This window comes from Thunnus maccoyii, chromosome 1 (assembly GCF_910596095.1).
Source record: "Thunnus maccoyii chromosome 1, fThuMac1.1, whole genome shotgun sequence".
NCBI classification, from domain to species: domain Eukaryota; kingdom Metazoa; phylum Chordata; class Actinopteri; order Scombriformes; family Scombridae; genus Thunnus; species Thunnus maccoyii.
This window is the reverse complement of record NC_056533.1, coordinates 34948868-34972200: the sequence shown is the minus strand read 5'-3', so window position 1 is coordinate 34972200 and position 23333 is coordinate 34948868. Positions and strand designations below refer to the sequence as shown.

Genomic DNA, 23333 nt, shown 5'->3' with positions numbered 1-23333 from the left:
TTCCAGCTTTTCAAATGTGAATAGTTTCTGGCATCTTAAATCCTCTGTGATGCTAAACATTTCAGGTTGCATCTTGGCCATCACTACTCTTGTTTCACCAGATATACTTATTACAATCTGTTTCACATCAGCAACTGAAAATAGTTGCCAAAAAAAAAAAAAAAAAAAAAAAAAAGCACCATTTCCTCCTGTTTGAGTGACATTTGCTAAAACCTAGAGCTCTGCTGTTTTAGGAAATTACTGAGTATTTTAAAAAATATGAAACTGCATATTTAAAGACCTGTATTTAAAGATTTTCAGTAGGAACCACCAGGCTCAGGGTTGAGTGCCAGAATCTGAGAGTACTGAGATGGACTTTACATGCGATTTATTGTTTCTACTGACATTTCACTGCTTTAAATGAAAAAGAAAAACAAAGACTGAAACATGAATTAACAAACATTTACATTTATTTCACTTGTTAAAATACAGTAAAGAGTTTTTAAACTGTAAAATCAAACAAACAACAATAAGAAACAAAACCATCACACTTGATTATTAGAACGAGTCGATGAATGTCGCTGATCCATCACTAACTTTAAAGGTATTTAAGGGCTTTAAATGTTTTTTTTATTAAGTGCCTCAAAGCACAGTGAACATATAATGAACAAGATTTAGCACCTGTGGAAGAAAAAATACATTTCATTGATCCTTTTGTTTCTGTCGTCTGAACAAAAAACAAACATCAAACTATTAAATGTTTAGTTTTTGTTAAAAGCGAACGCTGAAAGCTTGGAGGAAGGATCCAAAGATTTTTTCTTCTTGGCGCTATTTTCATCTGCTTCTGTTTGTCCGTTTACATTTTCCGCATCTCCTCCTCCTCCTCCTCCTCCTCCTCCTTCTCTTTTCCTCTTCTTCAGATCTGCTGCATCTCCAGTCTGGCCTTTTGCTCTTTCTGTCCACGACTGAATGAAATTTTTAAAAGAAAAAAAAAAGGACATGAAGAGAACATGTTAATTATCGGACAAGTGATGGAAAAAAGAAACAAAAAAAAGGGAATCTCTCTATTGTTCATCTGTTTCTATCCAGGCTCCAAACACCTACATGGACGATGACTAAACGCACACACACACACACACACACACACGTACTCAGCCGTGCAGTCTGAAATTGCATCCTGTCATGTATAATCACTATTGACAGGCTGCATCTCTTTTGGGCCTGCTGGCTCTTTTCCTCCTCTTGCTTTTATTTATTTATTTATTTTTTTTCTCCTCCCTTTTCTCTCCGAGAGAGCCGAGACAAAAGGAAGCGCTTTCCTGGACGTAATGGAGCCGGGATGAATCATCAGGCCTGGTGTGAGTGGACTGGCAGCAGCAGCCACACACACAGAAACAAACACACACACACAAAAACACACATACAAACAAATAAAACACACACTCTTCACCTCCGACGCCCAGTGAAGCACTGCCATTAACCCCATGCATATTCAAAAAAGGCAAACACACATAAACAGCACCATTACAGAGCTGGTAGATGGGACAAGCTGTGACGTCTCGCTATTCAATTGTCGTTTTATTGTATTTGCACAGAATAATGTGATTAGGAAGCAACTCACTCACACTCACACGCACACACACAAGCACACACACACTCTCTCTCTCCCGGGGTGAGACGTTAGCAGGGTAAATATGTCCCCAAAGGATCATTTTCTAAGCTTTCTAATAACACTCACTGCCAAAATGCAGTGCAAAAGCGTCAGCAGTCACCGAGTTTCATTTGATTTTTTATTTTAAAAAGGAGACATATTAATGCTTTTTGTGGTTTTCTGTTATACATCTACTGTTATAATGTCAGATATCGATGCTAAACGTGGTCAAAGTTCCACAACTTGTTGATCTAAACGCTTCATTTGCAACGTTTTTTTTCTACCTTGCTGATGAGATGACGTCGGCTCGACACATAAGCACATAAGCGGCCGTCTCTTCTGCAGCCTTGATCGCTAAGAATGTTGCTAAGGTTGTTCCATGCGTTGTTAACTCTCATATATTGGATTGGATTTTGGCTCGAACGTACGGATGTATTTGAGAAGTTGACGTTTCGAAATCTTACTACTGTTTGTTTCACGGTTTGTTGACTTAGCCTCCCGAGCAGACGGAAGAGTCAGTTAATAAATGCTGCAGCTTGTCAAGACCAAGAAAAGTCTGTTGTTTCCCCAATTGATGGAAAAGTGGAGGTGGTTAGCTCCAAAGTTAGCAACAATATGTTAGCCTAGCATGACGACGCTAAACAGAGAAATGTGGCTGCTGAGTCTCCCGACGTTTACTCAGCGCAGCAGTGGTAAAGAAAGAGAAAGCAAATATTAGAGATACAAATTAAAGCTGCAACGATTAGTCGATTAGTCAATCAACAGAAAATTAATCAACTATTATGATAATCAATTGATTGTTTTGACTGTTTTTCAGAAAAAAAAAAATGCCTGAACTCTCTGGTTCCAGTTTCTCAAATGTGAATAATTTTCTTTAGTCTTCTACAATATTTTAGGTTGCATCTTGGGCTTTGGGAAACATTTTCTGATATTTTATAGACCAAACAACTGAGGGCATAAAAGAGAAAATTATCAACAGATCAATCAATAATGAAAATAATAGTTAGTTGCAGCCATAGTACAGATTGAGTGTTGATTACCAATATACATAGCAAATGTATTCAACAATATTGGCCCCCAAAAGATTCACATCAAGGCCTCAAAAAGCTTCTTCTAAGAACATGAAACTTAGACTTGAGTGAATTTTGGTCAATTTACGAAGGAGTTTCCCAACTTTTGATATTAAAAACTGTCTGAATTCAATTAAAAGTGGTGAAAAATCTTTTTAAAAAAGAAGAAAAAAAAGCACAGATGCTACAACTGTCTTTTAAAATACACAAAAACTGTATGATGATCATTATTCCGCTGCAGACTGACCGACTCACTGTCTCTCTCAGTATTATCATAAGATAAATGCTTCGTGCCCTCACTGCCAAAACACACTCGACAAGGTTCCCAGGCAACAAGCGTCCCTCCTCCTCCTCCTCCTCCTCCTCCTCCTCCTGTTCACATCCACTTCCTCTTGTCTTTCTGTCCGTGGAGTGTCATCCAGTTTTCTGCTGAGAGCCTTGATGTATGCAGGGTCAGGACCAGGTTACTATACAAACCCACAGATTGACGTCTATCAGCACTCAGGTGGATGAAAGGATGAGGTCCGTCATCACTGCCCTCATTTAGTAACCTATCGACTCTCCGCAGCTGACATGGAGGCGTCGGGGCAGAAAATTTGGGTGGAAATTGGTTTTAACTGTTACTGTCAAAGAAATCTGGGTGTATTTCAGTGAAAATATCTTAAATCTGCTATTTTTGGGGTTTAATTTCCACCCCCAGCAGTTAAGGATCATTCATTTGGAGTCGTGTTTGCTCTCTACCGACTCCTGAGGGAAATATCTGGCTCTTTAGCTGCTAAATGCTCCACTATGTTCACCGGCTAGTCTACAGCTAACTGTGTGTTTGCCGTTTGGTGCTGAGCAGGTAGTGTACAGTGGCTTTTTACAGCTTTTTCTCTGAAAACGACACTATGAGAGCGCTGAGAGTGAACTAAAACAGTAACGTTGCAGCCTGACAGATAAACAATGAGCTGAAACTCACTGTAAAGCTCCGTAAAGCCGAGCGGAGCTGCAGAGTCGCTGATAATTCTCTGTAGCTTCAACACTACAAGCCACGCATCTGATTTTACAAAGTTATTATAAAAAAATATTGACTATAAACACTTTAATGACACCACACAAAACACTGACATCAAACAAAAGTTTATTTCTTTTTATATATATATATATATATATATATATATATATATATATATATATATATAGTTTATATAGTTTATATAGTTCTAGTTTATATAAACCATCAAACTAGAGACAGATACGACTCGTGTGTGAGGTGGCAAATAGCAATTATTTTCATTATCGATGAATCTGTTATTTTCTTGATTGCTTTGTTCCAGACAGTCAATAATCCAAAGATTTTATTATCATAGAAGACAAAATATTCATTCATGTATTTATTTGAGAGGCTGGAAACAGAGAATTTTGTCATTTTTTTTCTTAAAAACAAACAAACAAAAAAATTAATGGATTATCAAACGAGTTGGAAATTAATTTTCTAACGATCGACTAATCGTTGCAGCTCTACTTGTGTTACAGTCTTTTTCTTAACAAGCCTGATCTTTTATATTGTGGCTTTATAGATCAAAAGTCAGCAGTGTGGTTAGCGACAGCCGATAACGACGTCCAAACAGGTTAAAAGAGGTTCTTATATTTATGGCGTCTTAAAATGTCCTTTTAACTGCTTACAACCACATTACGTTATAAAACATTTATTACTTGATGTCCTGCTAATAAAGGCTAAAAGGGGGTTCACTGTTGAAATAAACTGTCATCACAGAGTAATCTGATTACTTAAGTGCACGTAAACACACTGACTAAGGCTGCATTCACACCAAATCAGGCGGTGCTGCGTTCAGCCGCAGGGTCGAGCGGAGGTGTGCTGGGGGGTTGTGGGCGTGTTTATTTGTGCTCTACAATGTAACCGCTGTGAAACAATCAGAAAATAATGTTTTATTGATCTGATTCACTTTCTCGGCTTTCTCGCTACCAGCGCTCCTTCTCTTCATTCACTCTCTACCTCGCTTGACCACCGCTGCTCTCTTTCTCTCTCTTTTTCTCTCGTCTTTTTTAAAATGAGTCAGGAAGCCGACAGCAAAGTCTAACTTTACTAACGTTATCAAACAAAGAGAAATGTCCTCCCGTCGTCCCAGTAACGTCTTTGTCCTCCCTCATGGCAGAGGGACCGGACTGCAGCCGGTGCGGCGCAACAGCAGCCAAAACGGCTGCAGCCGAGCCGCACTACCACCATTCAAATGAATGGGATGACTGCCGTTTTCGCTGCACCGCCTGATTTGGTGTGAATGCAGACTAAGGAAAAAGTGAAGGAGATCCTTCTGGCATCAGAGTAATATTCACAAATACGCGTCTGGTCTTAATGCTTTGATAAAAACTACATGTTGAGATGTTTTTGCACATTTCAAGAAGTAATTTGACAGATTTCTTAGTGAATTTGACTCCTGAATATAAATCTGAAGACTGCGTCTCCAGGTTTTTATGAACGCAAAGATTTTATCTGCTGTTGTGCTGTTTTTCTAATTTGTTTCTTCAGGTGTGAATACAACAGCAGCAGCAACATAATATTATAAATATAAGTGAAAATAAGGAAAGAGATGTGAGAGGATTTGAGTGCAGCGTGTGTTCAGGCTGCTCGGTGACGACGAGTTAATGGATCTGCAGCTGATGATCAACAGTTTAATTGATGGTTTCACTGGTTAATTTACTCTTCAGGGCAAACTACATCAAGGCAGGATGAACTGAAAACAGATCACTTTTAGTGCTTTGGTAACACAAAGAAATACTGTCGTTGAATTTTAAAAAACAATGAAATTAAGTTAATATCTGGTGTAATTTGAAGGTTGTTGTGCTGTTGATTTGTTTTGCAGGAAACGTGCAGGGTTTCTGCAGGATTCAGTTAAATTTGAAACTTTTAAAGACCAGTTCATCACAAAATATCGAGTAAACGGTACACATATATTCAGCACAAGCGCCCTCTCTGAACCCTCGAGTGTTTCCTACCAGCCGCTCCTCCGCTGACAGCGTCCTGAAGCGTCCCATCGCCTCCTTGATGACGTCCGTCTCCTGCAGGTCAGGTTGGTCGGCGACGATGCTCTTCCTGTTCTCCTCCAACCACAGCTGGAAGCCCGTCTTCGGTCTGAACAGAAACACACAACAGATAAGAAAAACTAGAGAAAACTAGTCTGCATTTAACAAAATTATCCTAACTCAAGGGCCACTCGTTAGCTTTCTCCAGATGGCCAAGAATGATGTTTCACGCTACAATCTGCCTTGTTTTATCCATAAAATCCATCTCATTTTTAAGGCTGAGCTACTCTGGCCTGCAGGCTGACGGTTATGTTCCAAAAACGTAATAATATCACAGACAGATTTAAATCTCTTACCTTTTATTCTCCGTGTTCTCCGGAGAGGCTGGAGGCGGGACGTCTGGTTGCTTCTGCTGATCTGCAGCCGGTTCTGTGTTCGCCTGATTCTTCTTATTGGCCGCTTTTGTGGTGGTCATCTGCAGCAGAGTCGACTGAGTCTGCACAGAAAAAAAACAACAAAAAACAGGTTTTATCAGCAGAAAGCCTCGAGGTGCAAAAACGAGTTTTACACTCAAGTCCGGCATGTGGAAGCATAACATGCACGGTGCTGAACTTACATGTTGTCAAATGCACAGAGCAACAGGTTCCACTATGCTGTGAAATTATTACCTGCAGGCTCTTTGCATTCCCATTAAAGTATATTAAAAAAAAGAGATAAAATCTATGGTTTTATCAATTTATTAAAGTATGCATTATATATTGTATCTGTTATCAGTGGTGTTATCACCTCAAGATGATATTTATAATATTAAAAACTAGGTGTTATGAAACTTGAGGTGAAAGTATGTAAAACCCTGGTTTCAGGTTGCTCTGAATGCATCGTTTGCAATGTTTTTCTACTTTTAATGTTCAGAAATAATTACCTGTTCAGTAATATTTGTTGCAGAGGTAGTTCACGTTGTTTATTCTCGTATTTCAGATCAGATTTGGGGTTGAACGTGTACAGATGTATTTGTTTCCATTTCAAGTAAAGAACGAGAGAAAAAGAAGTGAAATCTTACTATTATAGTTTGTTTACATTGTTTCAGAAGCTGGCCAATCAGAAGAGAGTGTGCTCACTGGGAGGAGGGCGTTAAATAGACAGGAGTTAAACTGCCTGTTTCAGACGGAGGCTGAACTGAGGGGCTGCATGAAGGTGCCAGTATGAGATAAATAAGGAGTTATTTGAACTGTAAATCATGCAAAGATATTCCAGTAGAGCCCCAGAATATAAATATAATAAAAATCTGTTGGGAGAAGCTCGGAGATAATGATACCTTTGTTTTGGGTCTGGGGGCCAGCGGTTTGAGGACGGGGTTTTTGCTTGATTTCCCTGCAGAGCCGCCGAGTGGAGCCGACTTCCTGCTGGACGTCATGTTGTCCAGGATGTTCGTCACTCGAGGCTGACCGGCCGCAGCTGAAGGTTTCGCCGCACCGAGAACCTGCGAGCATCCCATCAAACCGTTTACCGCTTATTCCACTTAACACACGAGAGTCTCTAAAAGTCTTTAAGCTGATTCACATTAAAATAATCAGATATCAAGAAAAACAAACGATGCAGCTGAGAAAATATCTTGAACTCTTACCTTGAAAGGGTTTGCACGTCCCGCTTTACCAACTACAAAACAAATATGAGGCATTTAAAATATTTTAATTACCGTATTAGCAGGAATATAAAACAATATCACACTCTGGATCAAATGTTCTACAGTTCATGGCTGCACACTGTCTGATGTCTGGATTGTAGATAAATAATCAGTCTCAATACAGACGGTAAAGGACAGTGTGTCTAATGTAAACTAATTTGCCATTTCAAGCATTTATTTAAACATACAGACTGTTGATTGAGGAATGATTCAGTGTTTACTCACCGGGTGTCGGAGACGGCGTTACGGTTGAACTCGCCTCTTTAGCAAACGGATTCAGACCTGAAGTATGAGATGCATTCATGGGACATTGTTAGCTGAACATGTTGTGCTTTAGATGAGAACACAGAGAGCTAGAGAGCTGGGAAAAAGAAGAAGAAGAAGAAGTAGAACTGACGTTTTCGGGCTTCTGCCGACTCCTCCGTCTCCATCTCCTGTCCGTCCTCTTCCTCCTCAAGCTCTTCTTCGCGCTCCTCCTCCTCCTCCTCCTGAGTGTGTCTGCTGCCGTACCTGTCCAGATAATAAACCAATGAATCACGTGACTTTCCCTTCTGTCGGAGCACAGTAGAGGATATAAAAACACACGTTTCACTCGCTGTACTGCTGTACGTGTACGTTACCGCGCTTCAAGCAGCAGTTTGAAGGAGCAGCCGGACTTTTAGCAACAAGGCGAGCAGCTGAGTTTCAGTGCTGAGTGTAAATAAACAGGAGCAAATCGATATCTGTCCCAAAGTTTTGTGGGTCAGATTTATATCATCGCACAATATAAGGCTGGGTATCACTTTTTAATACTTGTGTCGTTATATGATGTAGAGCAGAGGTCCCAAACCTTTTCTGCGCCACGGACCGGTTTAATATCAGACAATATTTTAACGGACCGGCCTTTGAGGTGCGGCGAATAAATACAACAAACTAAAATGATACGACCGGTATATAAACTGTGGTATTTTCTAAATATAATAATAATAAACCTGAATCCACTGTGTACTCGTATGCAACTTTATTAGCAGCATCCTCATAACATTGCACCAACAACATAACATGAGTAACATCCTCTCTGCCCCCCTAACACTCTCTGGTCGCTATGGTAACGTTTAAACACGTCTCTCACTTTGTAAACTTTGTGTGACAACCGAAAATCACATGGAGTAAAGGGACTTTATGCAAAGTACCTTCAAATGCTTAATTCACTTTGGTTTGTTGTTTTGGATGACGTAAAATAAAACCTGAACTTTCTACATCAGTGAGCTGTTCAGTCCTGCAACTACAGCAGAATCTGGTGTAACTTCACTTCATCATCATGTGTTTTTACCCAGATGTGGTCCGCCTGATACTGGAGTAGTCTGGCTCCTCTTCCTGCTCCTCTGCCTCTTCTTCCTGGATCTGGTTGGCTTTCTCCAGGGCGATCTCACTGAGCCGCTGGGCGAGGGCCATGCGTCTGGATCTGGAGGCGTATCGGATGGCCAGAGTCACCACGTTCTGGGTCATCATCTCGGCCAGCTCCACGCAGCGAAACTCTCTCTCCAGCTTACACGACAACTGGAAGAGAAACGTCAAGATTCATTCATCAGGAGACGCCAGAGAGCAACAACACTTAGACGTCAGCGGTTATAATACTGACTGCAAACATCTTCATCAGCAGCTCCTGTTGCTCCTTCTGCGACTGACTCTGTCCGTCCTCGTCGATCTCGTAACCGCTGGAGGACAGGAAGCTGTAGTGGTTGTGGAAGAGGACTGAACGCCAGAACTGCTCCTGGAGGACAGACAGAGGAGGAGACACAGACGGGATGGAAACTCTGGACTTCAAAGTCAAATTTAAGAGAAATATGTAACTTTAAACCGGATCTTTGTGAAAGCATCACATGCGGTTCATCGGTGAACATCTGTGCGGTTCATTTGAGCGAGCCGTCTCGGTTTACCTCCATCTGTCCTTTCTCTGTGGTGGTCTGACACAGCGGCACCTTGAAGGGCAGGATGGCCACAGCAGGTCTGGGCAGGGTGGGGGGGGTACCTGGAGCCTTTACATGGAATACACCTGACAGGACAAAAACAGACAGAAGAAAACCAAAATATAATGATTAACCAGCAAAAACAACAAGATGACATCATCATTAAATACTTTAAAGCAGTTTGAATTTAAGGTACCACACTTTTATATCCCTCCAACTACAGATCAGATGTTTTTTATTGTCCTGTTGACGATTTCTGAAAGTCTGAAGCTCAAACTTTCAGTTTCAGATGATTTCAGTATGAAGAGTTGATCCATCACAGTGAAAATGTAGTTGCTATTTCTTTAATTCATTAAAGTTTTGCTGTCATCATGTGATCATCCAGCTGTTAGTAGAGACGGTTTTAACGCTCTTCTTTGATGATGCGTTCAGGTGCTTCTCGGAAACGTCAGCTGCTTAACAGAAACTTTATTAATTAAAAAAAAAACAAAAAAAAAACAACCAAATTCACATTTTTATGCTTATTTTTGCGTCTTCTGACTTCGGTGTTCAGATAACTTTCTCTCTCTCTGATGCTACATAAACATCCTGGTTCGATTTTATGTGTAATTTATTGTGTAAATATTATCATACAATTGATTTACTATTATGGTATTAAGGAGTGGTAACCTCCTTAAATTAAATAAAGATAAAACAGAAGTTCTTATAATCAGCACAAAGTGAAGACCTTTCATGCAGGCTTGGAAATGTGGCTCAACAGATTAAACCAGAAGTAAAAAACTTCAGCTTTTTATCATTTAAGAAACATTGCGAGAGCCAGACCCTAAATTACTTTGGAAGATGCCAGAAACTCACTCATGCCTTTGTTTTTTTCACGCTTAGATTATTGTAATGCATTTTATACTGGTTTACCAAATAAAACCATTGATCGGCTGCAACTCGTTCAAAACTCAGCAAGAATTTTAACCAAAACTAGGAAAAGGGAACATTTACACCAGTATTAGTGTCATTGTACTGGCTACCTGTAACGTTGAGGATAGATTTTAAAATTCTTTTACTTGTTTTTAAAGCCCAAAAAGGTCTCGAGCACCTTCATATCTCTCAGATTACTTGTCAGAATATGTTCCAAACCGTTCACTCAGGTCGCCTAACGCTGGCTTGTTAAATGTGCCACAAACAAAATGCAAAAAAGTTATGATGAGGTGGCTTTCAGCTTTTTGGAGATACACACCAAAGATCTGGAACAAACTCCCGCCACACATTAGACAAGAAGCAGCTCAAAACTTATTTTTATGGTCTTGCTTTTAATTAACTCAACCTTTTATTTGCCTTTTACTGTTATCGGCTTATTTACTACCTGTTTTATCTTTTCTATCTCATGATTTTACCTCCTTTTATCCTCTTACCTCTTTGTATTTATCTTTCTCCTTTCTTTTAATATTATAAAATATCTTTTTTTTGCCTGCTTGTTTGTTTGTACCTCTTTCTGTAAAGCACTTTGAGCTGCATTTTATGTTATGAAAGGTGCTATATAAATAAAGTTTATTATTATTATTATTATTATTATTATTATAATATAATTATTTTAACAAAAAAACCCCATCGAATTACTCAAATCTCACACTTCTTCTTGTTTAGTTTCTGTAAGATCCTTCAGAGTAAAACCTACATGTCAGTAATCTGCTTCATGCCTGTAACACGATCAAAATATTTCAAAAGATCAACATATAAAACCAACTCCTCAGGTGTGAACGTCTCAGCCGACGGGTGTTTGTGGAGATGAGACGTAGCAGAAAGTTCACCTGAGCTGCTGAGGGTTCTCGTGAACTCCGACCACCCAGTAGTGGTCTGATTTGCTCTTGCAGGTCTCTCTGGTGTTACACACCGGAGTCCACGTGTTGCCCAGAGAGCGATTCATCATCCGCACCATCCCCTCCGAATCCACGTAGCACGGCGTTCCTGAAAAACCACAACCTGGTTGTCATCTTACGATCCTAAACTGAAAAGTATGTAAACAAACTAGGGTGTAGTTGTCGGTGCGTTTACCCTCAGCGGTGAATCCGAGCCAGGACAGGTGGGATTTGTGGGAGAGCGGGAGGGGTTCGCCGTTGATGGTTTGCCTCTTTCTTCGACCAAACTGCAGCAGCTGGACTCCCAGGGCCTGGTCTCCATCGAAACCAGTAGCTGATGACGTGAAATGAGACACATACTTTAAAATAAGAAAAGGAAATGGCTGTGTGAGGACTGATGCTTCAATAATTGAATCAATACACAGTGTTTCCCCTTTAATTGTACACCGAGAACCCCGACCAGGCCGAATATCCATTCATTCAGAATTCATTCATTCTTTGTGCGACACTGTGAGTCAACCTCTGTGTCGTTTCCTGGGAAACTCTTGATGCCATCAGAGTCTCTTTAAATTACTGCAGATCATACGGGATGCAGGTTAGCTAATGTGAGCACAAATATATAAATACATCAACATTTTTCTCCAAAACTCAAGCAAACATACAGTTGGGGAAGAAGAGAGAGGGACGGCTTATTTTAAGCAATAAATGCAGCTTATTAAGTCATCCTCTCCTCGTGACCGCTTTGTTTTAAGTCTTGAATGTACCGAGCAAACAAAAATTTGAATGCAAATATAAATTGCAGACGCCACCTGATCAAAGCCGACTGCACAAACATGCCGTCCTGCGCGCCTCGTCCTAAACTCAAACTCTCTCACTGATACAGTTCATATTGTATAAGGTGATCCGTTTCCAAACAGGAGCATTTGGGCAAAAAAGACTCAGATATTTATTTCCTATAAATAATTATATCTATTTCAAACATTTAGCTGCTTTATGAGACACTGACAAAAATATATGTAAAGAAAATGAAAGCAACACAGATATAGTGTTTGCTTTCAAATGTATTCCAGTTTTGGAGTATCATACCTGTTTCACGCTGCAACTAATAGTCGATTAATCAATTAGTCAATCGAAAGAATATTAACCTGCAACTATTTTGATAATTGATTGATCCTTCAGGTAATTCTTTAAGCAAAAATGCCAAAAATTTGATGGTTATCAGGTTCATAAATGTGAGAATTTGCTGCTTTTCTTGGTGTTTTAGACAGTAAACTGAATGTTTGCAGGTTCTGGACTGTTTATTGGACAAAATAAGAGATTTAATGATGCTCTGGGATATTATAGTGGATGTTTTATAGATCAAACGGATAATCGATGAATCAAGAAAACAACTGACAGATCAATCAATGATGAAAAGAAGAGTTACTTTAATAGTTATTTGCAGACCTATATCTGTCCGTCTGCTTCTCAACAAGATATTTTACCCTTTCGTAGTGTTTGACAGTCGTCTTGGTCAGTTTATGTTGTGTGTGTGTATGTGTGTGTGTGTGTGTGTGTGTGTATGTGTGTGTGCGTGTGTGTGCACGTACCCCGGTGGTAGACTATGAGCAGCTGCTCTCCGTGCGCCGCCATGCAGACGACGGGTCCCGGCAGGCTGAAGACTTCTCTCTGGACTCCCCCGACGGAGAAGAGCCGGAGCATCAGCGCGCTGGTGGCGACCGCCGCCCAGCCTTGACCCAGACACAGCGCCCGCGCGTCCTCGCCCTTCGGCAGGTCCACCATCCACTCCTTGTTGGTGTCCCAAGATGAGAAGTGAAGGCACTGGAGCTTACTGGGAGACGGACGAGAGAGATCTTTTCATCTTTTCAGTCATTTATTAAGCAAAAACGCCAAATATTTGCTTGTTGCAGCCTCTCAAATGTGAGAATTTGAAGCTTTTCTGTGTCATAAATGATAAACTAAATATCTTTAAACTGTTGATCAGACAAAAACATTTAAAGGCTCTAAGATATTATAACTGGAATGTTTTTCACCATTTCCTGATATTTTACAGATACAACCATTAAATTGGATAAATAATGCAAATAATCTTTACTTGCAGCCTTGTCTTAGTAGACATATCATGTCAGGAAATGATGATGGGCGTACCTGGCGAGCTCGTCTGTGCTGGGGCAGGCGAGCAGCACGGCCTCCTGGGAAATATCGGCGATGGTGTGACCTAGCGAGTTGGTGAGGTGCATGGCGTGGTGCACGGCCGTGTCGTGAAACTCCACGTCGATGGCGTTGTCCTGCTCGTCGTTGTAGCCTCGAACAATCCCCACCGAGTTCCACATCTGAAGCAGATTTTAACTGTTACTACGGTTACAAAACGTCATAGTGACACATCCGATAGCTGTTGAGATATTTTAGGGCTCTGGGTATCATCCCACAGGGACACGTCCTACCATGAAGCGGTGAGTGAGGTGAGCGGGGGTGGAGCCCGGCTGAAAGGCCTTCTGGGGCGGCGTCGGCAGGGGTCCCTCGTAGACGGGACGCAAGGGGACCAGCGGGGCGGCTGCTGGTTCTACGGCGCTGCCTGCGTCGTCATCGTCCCCGTATAAACCCTGACCGAGCCTCAGGGAGCCTGTATCTGAAGGGAGGCAGCGGAGATATTCTCATTTTATTTATTTATTCTCAGAAATTCTCGCTATAATCGCTAATTTTCTGTTTTATATCTTTAGGATTTGTCCAAAGCGAGACATCAGAAAAGCTCCTCGGCCTCTTGTGATAAACATCTTTCATTCTTTTCTGTCATTTTATAGACCTGATGATTAATAGATTCATCAAAACCTTATTAAACCACTATTTACACCATCTGTACTTCATCATTTTCATTCATTATCCTTCTCCTCACTCACCCAGCGAGTTCTCATCATCCAGGATCGCCCCTCTGTTCCTCACCCGCCCCGTCGCAGGCATGAGGATGTCGTCGTCGTCATCGTCGTCGCCCCCGGCGATGGCTTTCTTAGCCGGGGAGTTGGTGTCGCTCTGTCCTTCGTCCATGAGTCTGTCGTCATCGTCATCGAACAGGTCGTCATAATCTTTTTCTGGCTTTTTAGCCGTCGCCTGATGACAGATAGAGAGTTATTTAGCAGCACAATGGTGACTTGATGTTAATGGTAGAAAAAAAGGATGATGTAATGTCATTTAAAGAGCAAAAAGTACAATTTTAGAAAATATCTGCATAGTTTGGACACGACAGAGGCTGAAAATCAGCTACATGTTGCTTTTTAATTCACCGTAGTTGAGTTTAAAGACACACTGAGGTGCGGTGTTCTCTGTGTGGTACCTTGGTGGTGGTTGTCGTGGTGATGGAGGTAGATGAGGAGGTGCTGAGTCCGTCCAGCAGGCCCAGGCAGCCCTCCGTGTCCGTGTAGGCGATCTGGCTGCCTGACGGGTGCCAGGCCAGACCGCACACCGTGAAGCCCTTCTCGTGTTTCTGCCTGCAGCGGAGAAGAGACGACTTCAACTCGAGTCATCCTGAAGGTCTGTTGTTTCATAATGTTCTGGTACTGGACCCCCAGTTAGGACCAGGTACCTTACTTTACTTTACTTTGAAATGCATAAACACGCCTTTCTGCAAAACCATTTTTCACTGAACAAAAGCAAAACCTCTCAAATGTTAAATGTCTAAACACAAGCAGCCACATTAGTCTAAAACTAGCAAAAAGTTTGATTAAAATTGTGCTAAAAACTATCAGATCAAATGATTATTAATCTGACTGAACATTCAGAAACATTAGATATGAGTCTAAAGATTCCAGTATTCATCGAGCTCTTGTCTACAGAGGATGAAATCTGTGTTGGTCACTTCCTGGACACCATTAGGGCGCTATGAAGCACATTCATGCTCACCAGAAGATTAACCTTTTATTTTATTTTATTTTATTTTATTTTAACAACTGTGTGACTTTTACTCTTGCACCAAACGATACGGCTCAAAAAGTACATCAAACACTGTGAGTCTGTACGGGCCGCTAGCAAGAGTTTAGACATCAAAACAGCATGAAAAATAAAAAACGCAAACACCACATTGACCAGTTAGCATCAAGATGCTTTCATTTAAATTTCACCAGCAGTCATCAACATTTAAAGACATTATTCAACAGCAAGTTCTGAATATTTAACTTAAATATCAAATTAGTTAAAAATCTGTAATTTAGCATCATTTATAAACATTTTTAAGCATTTATTCGTCAAACACAAACTACTTTTATAATTTCCATCGCGTACCTCTCCACACACAGCTTGCTGTTGACGTCCCACACCGTCAGTAAACCTCCGACGCTGCCGGCCGCCAGGAACTGTCCACACGGAGACCAGACCAGCACGTTGATCGGCTGGAGAGGAAACACAGGTTGGAAAAAAAAAAAGGTATTTAAAATAAAAGCAGATCACTAATGGATGATTTCAAGCACACTCGTCATTTCTGTGCCTTCAGATTGTATCAAGATCAGATATTTACGTCACGCTGATGACGGTTAGAGAGGCGTTTTATGTCTGAACATCAGATAAAGAAAAAGAAACAACACAGGAGGTAAATTTAGCTAAATGAATGAGATGGAAAGTGTTACCAAACTCTGATTTATATCCCTATTTTTTTATGAAATTATGAAAATGTTCTGTCAAAATTAACATCACATGATTTCTATGTTTGGTTTCCTTTTAAACATCTGCATCAAGCATCACAGTTATATAGTGTAACACAGTGGTTCCCAGTCACACCATAAGTGAAGCTGCAATGATTAGTTGATTGATTAGCTGCCCGCTAATAAATTAATCAGCAACTATTTTGATATCCAATTGTTTTGAGGATTTTTTTCAAAATAAAATGTCAAAATTCTCTGATTCCAGCTTCTCAAATGTGAATATTAGCTGGTTTCTTTAGTCTTCAATGACAGTAAACTGAATATCTTCAGCTTGTGGACTGTTGGATGGTACAAAAGAAGCCATTGATCTGATATTTTTCACCATATTCTGACATTTTAAGGATCAAACAACCAAACCAATACTAGACAGATTAATTGATAATGAAAATAATCGTTAGTTGCAGCTCTAGACATAAGATAATGTGGTCAGAAGCAGAAAAAAAAGGTTTCTGATCATCAATTCTGTTAAAAGTTGTTTTTCTAATCTTTGCTTTTTGCTTGTGATTCAATCAATAATTTAATATTGTATCTTCACCCGCCCGTAACCATTTAAATAAAACAATCTGAATAACAGTCAGTGCGGCTGATAGTCTTTGTCTGACTGGATTTTTATTAAATTAACAGAATCTGACAGGAAATCTCTGACTGTATTGTGTAAATCTCGAGGTCATGCCCTCACTGAAGATGACGTGACCATGAACGTGTGTGTGTGTGTGTGTGTGTGTGTGTGTGTGTGTTCATCTGGACCTCACCTGTGTCAGCAGGTCATCAGACAGCGTGGTCACATGATCCCAGGACCCTCGCTCGTACAGGTGCACCTTGGTCTCCACGGGAACTGCTAAAAACTGACAGCGCACATAAACACAATTATCTGTTATTTTGTGATATAAGCATACTGTTCTGTCTCACACATTGATTAGATTATAACCAATAACCTGGTTTTCTATGAGCTGATTAAACGCAGCAGGCTCAGCCAATCAAACGATTGTGTCACTGACCTTTGCCGTCCTCGGTTGCCAGGCCAGTCGACACAGAGATTTGGCGTTACTGACGTCATTGCTCTTCTGCAGCAGAGGCCAACTGATCACCTGAGTCTGTAGGGACACAAAGCAGATCAGCATCTGACAGACCGGCCGTGTAATAAACAATAAATAAATAAATGTTTGTTGTGTGGATTAATTCAGTTGAGAGCGAGACGCTGAAACACTCACGTACCTGCTCCTCAATATTCCACACCACGACGGAGCCGTCACAGCTGGCTGACGCCTGGCAGAGAAACAAGACCAGGTTAAAACAAACAGTCCAGTCTGCTCAGGTCACATGATACTCACCCACACTGACAGCTTCAGAGTAGAGCTGGGCGATAACTCATCATTTATCAGTCTTTGAGTGAAATGATGTCGTGGTGTTATAACGATGTGAGGCCTGATAACTGTGTGGCTTTTGGAAGACTGAAGACTAAGTGTGTTAATACAGCGTAAAGGGGCTGCGTTGACGAGACGATGAAATACAATCCAGGAAGTCAAGTTGGAGCTTCAGATTAATGCATTTACAGGTTTATCAGATAACAAAACACTGCACAGCGGTTTGTAACACTCATCACAGAAAGCATATTATAACTCTGCAAAGTTTTCAAAGCAGCAACAGCAGAAAAACTGCGTTCATGTTACAAAATAATCCACCAGGAACTTGCTTCTGCATGTAAATGATTGGCTGACGCAGCGCCTTGCTGGATGACGTTGTGTTGAGGCAAAAGTTGAGCCCCGGTTCAACTTTTTTACTGGACGATCGCTGCAATGTTTTGTCGAGCTGATGTCAGTGTGAACGCCCCCCTAATACACTGAAAATGTGTCTCAGGTCTCAAACAGACAAACTTATTTTCTCATATAAATAAAGAAATTTCTTCTTTGTGAAAATCTGAGACATGATTCATGACAAATGTCCAAGTATCTATCCAACTGTGCTGGACAATAAAATACGAACATCTTGACATTTTGATATCGACAAAACGATGATCATTCGACAGTCGTGAGTCTCAAGCTGGAATTATGCTTCTCTGAAGATTCACGCAAACATTGTGAACCAATGCAGAGAAGGGTGTGGACCTGCACGTCAGGCAAGCTGGTTTAATTTAATTGCTGTCGGGAGGCGGGTCCGAAATAGAGACGAAAAAACAAACATAAACGTGCTCATGCAATCATAAAACAAACACACAAACCATATTTCCAGCTGCAGCCACAGAAGCAAATGCCAAACCTCACTGAATGCTTATAAAAAACAACATCAACCTGACACGAGACAGTAGATCCGGCTGCTGCGTCTACTTTAAATGAAATAAACCAGATGACGTATAAACCTTGTAAGAAAAGGTTTTGTGCATCATTGCACGAATCATTACAATAGTTCAACGAAATTTAGATGATCTGCACTAATGGTGAGAGTCAAAGAGGTGTTGATTCAATACTTCGGTAATTTCAGAAGGTGTATGTTGTGGTACGGTTGTATTGGAGTACTGTATGTTATATAGTCAAAGTGTTGCGTTTGTTGATTTTTCCCTCTCTTTCCATGTTTCCTGTCTGTCTTGCTCGCTCTCTACTGGCTGTCAAATAAAAGGCAAAACTGCCAAAACAAATTTTTTCCTTTTAGTTCATCAGGTCTTCATGTATCATCTCAAAAAGTTACAGTTTATTGCAGCAGGTAACCATTTTTGAAGGTAACCAAACAGTTTTACCATCCTTTGGTTGCAAATTTAAGACCAAAACCTTCATAATCACCAGCACACAAACAGAAAACAACCTCTCTGTTGTATTTCTGCCGTCCAGAAAAAAAGATCAACCCACCAGGAAGTCATCTTTGGGGTCAAAGGTGACACTGAGAACAGGCGCTTCGTGGCCTCTGAGTGTTTTCTGTTGGCTGCTGTCCGCCACGTCCACCACCTTAACCATGAAGTCACTGAGGAAAAAAAAAAAAGAGAGAGAAATTAAGAATACATGTGCAGACAATCTGCGCTCACGCCTGAGCGGCTGCCCGCCCGCCGGTGAGCAGCAGCGGCGGACTGGAGGGAAAGGTCAGCTGTGAGCCAACACGTGTGCAAAATTGTCAAATCGATGAACAAGAGAAGCAAAAATAATCCTGATTTCCTCCAACGTCCGCCGGGATGCAGATGCCAAATCCGCCTTAACGGCCTCAGATGTCTGAATTTTTCACGATCGATATCACAACAGAAATGACTCAGTGTGAAAACAGCAGCATCGATAAAGCGCCATGCTCTGTGCTTTTATTGCCATGATAAACCTGTTTAGGACAAATCATTTCTGGCAGCAAACAGACGTTTATCTCCAATCAAGACTAATCAGAAACCAATCAAACACGCTGCTGTGTCTGAGAGGCGGAAATATCTTCCAGGTACATCGTTGTGTGCAGCTCATCCGGTACTGGAAGAACAATATTGAATAAAACAAGAACATAGTCTGGTTTAGTCTTAGCATGCACCACACTGAACACGACAGACACGTTAAGCACGACGGCTTCATTCACCGGCCGGAGCGGAGAAGACGTGCACAGTTTGACAGAATGAAAGTGACGTTCCCATCACTGATGGAAAATATCTCAGGATGAATCTGCTCAGGCAGCTGGACGTCCACATAGGAGGATAAAAACATGCTAACTAATAAATACATGAATTCACTTAAGTATTATGAGTCTTAAAAATGATTTACACACTATTTTGAAGCCTTTATAGTGCAAACAGAGTAATGTTTCTAGCTTGATTATACTATATATGCATTTTCTTTGTCCATTTTGACTCTGATGAAGACACAATATATAATTTGCTTTGTTGACAAGAGTTAAATGAGGTTTCCACTCTGACTTTTAAGATGCTAAATACAGTGAACTTACGCTGGGCTCACATTCCCATCAGCTAATCCTTTGACATTCATGCTAACATTTGATTGAGATTGAAAGAGTACTGCTCTACTCTCAGAGATATTTCACAGTTTATCTCAACCAGCAAACATACAAGATAAGAGCAGTGCATCACATTAGTAAGATTTTTCTTGCCAGAGGGTATTAAACGCCACCTTCAGCTTTGTCTTTACTGGTTCACATCAACTCCTCCTCCTCCTCCTTTAGCCTTTTCCTCCATCTAAGCTATACGATTCAATCCCCACACTCATCTAAACTTTGATCATATCTAGCCGACATTTACATGGATCCTGCAGCGTCACAGATTCAGCAACATCAGAGCTGAACTTAAAAGTGAAGGGGAAGCATGTCCTGTTATATTTATGATAATCGTTTAAATCCTAATGAGGGCACAATACTTTGGGAACTCGTGTCTTGTTCACTTTCATTTAAAACGTGTTCAGTCAGAGTGAGACAGTCTCTCCTTAATCACAGCTTCACCAAAATAACTTCAATCTTGATCCTTTGCAATTCCCCTTGAAATAATCTGTATTAATAGATTAATATAACATTCATATTGGCCTACATATGCATGTCATCCCCCCTTCTTTGTTCTTGCATCTCCTATCCTATAAAAGCAATATGCAAAAAAAAAACCCCACCCTTTATCATGTAGCAGATTTACACCCGTCTGATAGATTAAAATGAATACAATCCATCATTTTGTTTTTCGAAAGAGATCATAATTTGAAACATGTCCGTTGTCTGAGTACCTAGAGCCGGCAGCAACTCTCGAGCCGCTGCTGTTGAAGGTGACGTGTGTGGCGTTGGTGGTGAACCGGGTCAGGATGCCGTCAGGATCCCCGTCGGGAAACGTGTGGATCTGCACTGTGTTGTTGGAACTTGCTGTCACAAGCTTGCCGTTCTGCGGAGGAAAAGTCGGAATTACAGTACACGTCTCGATCGATAACCGACAGCTAGCGGTGGAAGAAGAATTCAGATCCTTTACTTCAGTAAAAGTACATAAGTATTAGCAGCTTGATGTAGTTAAAGTTTTGCAGTAAAAGTAGTGGTTTGGTGCCTCTGACTGATATATTATTATATATGACATCATTAGATTATTAATACTGAAGCATCAGTGTGGGTCTGGTTTCATCTTTAACAATGTGTTGTATTTTAAAAGCTTGTTATATTATTCATTATGTTAAATCTTCATCTGAAAAGTAACTAAAGCTGTTAAATAAATGTAGAGGAGTAAAAGCATAAAGTTGCATCACATGAAAATACTCAAGTAAAGCACAAGTACCTCAAAATTGTACTTAATTTTTATAAATTGCATTGACTCATAACAAAGTGTCTAGAAATCAATCAAATATCATGAATCAACAAAACAACTTAAGCAGCAAAACAACAGCAACAGAAAACCAACCTTGAGAGCCAGAGAGTACGCCTTTTCCCCGACAGTGATGAACTTCGGGTCGTCATCATCCAGACCCTCCCATATCCGAACATCTCCATCATTTCCGCAGGTTACAATGAACCTGAGGAAGATTTGATTGTGGTCAGATTTTTCAGCAAATTTTGTGCAGCAAAAGGAAAAGTAACATAGTGTCAAACTGGTTGAACAAACTTCACAGGATTGTTTTGTCTATTTAGAAAGTTAAGCTGTTCAACAAGATGATTGAGAACTAATTGATTGAGTTAATTCAGTGTGCAAGCTTGGACCAGCTTTACTAGCAGCTAAATCACTTAATACAACACTATTACAGTACTTAAAGTGTAGTCTATGTGATTCAATTCATCAATAAATGAATAAAGTTTCATATCATCTATCTATCTGTCTTCTATCTCTCTTTTGTAATGAACACATGTACATTTATATAAGAGTTTACTTTGTTTCTATTCAGAGTCATGAGGTGGATCATAGATACATGTAAGTCCAGCTTGCACTGAGCTGAAGGCAGGAGACTAGAAGTAGAAATTATAAATCTTTTTAGTGATTCAAATCATTTCAAAAGATTCATAGTCACTGACTACATAGTTACTTTTAGTTTTTTCTAAAAAAAAGTAATAAACGCATCATCTTTCATAATGCTAAGGTGCTGTTTTGATTATCCTCACTTTACTGGTAAGTTCAATCTGTTGCTGCATCGCACTGTTTAGTTCAGTACCAAACTAGGCCTATATAAGGATAAAGCTGGTGATTTTCTATATTTCTTATTGTCAACAAATCTCATGTGCAGAGCCAAACCAGCGATGAACTGATCTACTAAAAAGGTATTGTGTGTGTATCCAAAGCCTGATACATCTTATTCCTCTGTTGTTGTCCAAAAACTATTAAAGACACATCAATGAGCCACACAGCTGTGACATGTTCCTTTGTTCCTGAAGAGTGTGGTTACTTTAGTTAATTTAGAAACAGCTCTTAAAGTGAAAAACAACAACCTAGTTTTCACTCATCAGAAAGTAGTCCCGTGCCAGGAAGACTTTGTACTAAACTTCTTAGAGAATTTTACAATGTCAGAGTCAGGAATACTTCTCAGAGAGTGAGAACTTGACACTTATTAGTATTTGTAGCCATTTCTAACCAAACTAAAGTAACCACACTTTTCATGGTAATGAAGGAATGTGTCACCCAATGCAGTGATGTGGCTAACTGACGTGTTTTTAATCGTTTTTGGACAACAATGGATGAATAAGATATATCAGGCTTTGGATACACACACAATACTTGTAAGTAGATCAGTTTATTGTTGGTTTGCACATGAGATTTGTTGACAATAAGAAAAACATAGAAAATCACCAGGCTCATCCTTTAATAGCTCAATAAATAGCTGTCTGCACCAGTGAGAGGAGCTAAACTGTAAAAAGCTACTGATTTGATGTTAATTTTGTATAAAGAGGCTGTAATGAATGAGCATGACATAGTGAAAGACTCCAGTAACACTCACGACACAGTCAGATCCTATTAGCTGTCAGACAGACAGTGAGGATTTTGTTACAGTTATATAAATAAAGTCATGATAAGATGATAATAGATAACATACTTCCCAGTGTCATCGAAGCAGACCTCGGTGTGTCCCTCCGAGTGTCCGTAGCGCATCGGCTTCCTTTCAGACGGCATTTTAAGAAAACCACCAGACTGACGAACAGGAAAATAAAACAGTGATTAACACGTGAAGTTACAACATTTCTGACACATCTATACACCACAAGGACCGTCTCCCATGCTTCAGATGGCAGCTAGCTGAGGAGCTCGGCTAACAATAAAGCAAACGCAGCTGGCTGAGCGATTTCAACCGTCAAATTAATTTAAAAAACGTGTTTACAGCATGATGGCGCGTTTAAATCAGACAACACGAAGAAGTCAGAGCTAACTGACAGTTCATAACTTGAAAAATAAAGTGTTAATATAACTTACTTCTTTCCGCGGGTGACGCCACAGACTTCTCCTCTTCTCCTGAATCTCCCGCGCTGCGTTGAAAACAAGGAAACGCAGCGTCACAACTCCCGCCTGCTACGTCATGACGCA

General features: G+C 40.4%; 1 protein-coding gene across 1 annotated transcript; it reads right to left on the bottom strand.

The window, feature by feature from the left end:
• Positions 1-350: 350 nt before the first annotated feature.
• wdhd1 (WD repeat and HMG-box DNA binding protein 1) lies at positions 351-23333 on the bottom strand. The gene is given in 27 exon segments (XM_042418217.1): positions 351-944; positions 5698-5833; positions 6081-6220; positions 7040-7204; positions 7349-7380; positions 7634-7690; positions 7806-7918; positions 8721-8947; positions 9030-9161; positions 9328-9414; positions 9416-9443; positions 11160-11316; positions 11404-11541; positions 12797-13038; positions 13356-13540; positions 13652-13836; positions 14105-14312; positions 14536-14689; positions 15480-15586; positions 16648-16740; positions 16894-16989; positions 17111-17161; positions 18736-18847; positions 20575-20726; positions 21231-21342; positions 22849-22943; positions 23223-23333. Coding segments are annotated over 26 exon segments (3390 nt in total). The 5' UTR covers positions 22926-22943; positions 23223-23333; the 3' UTR covers positions 351-740.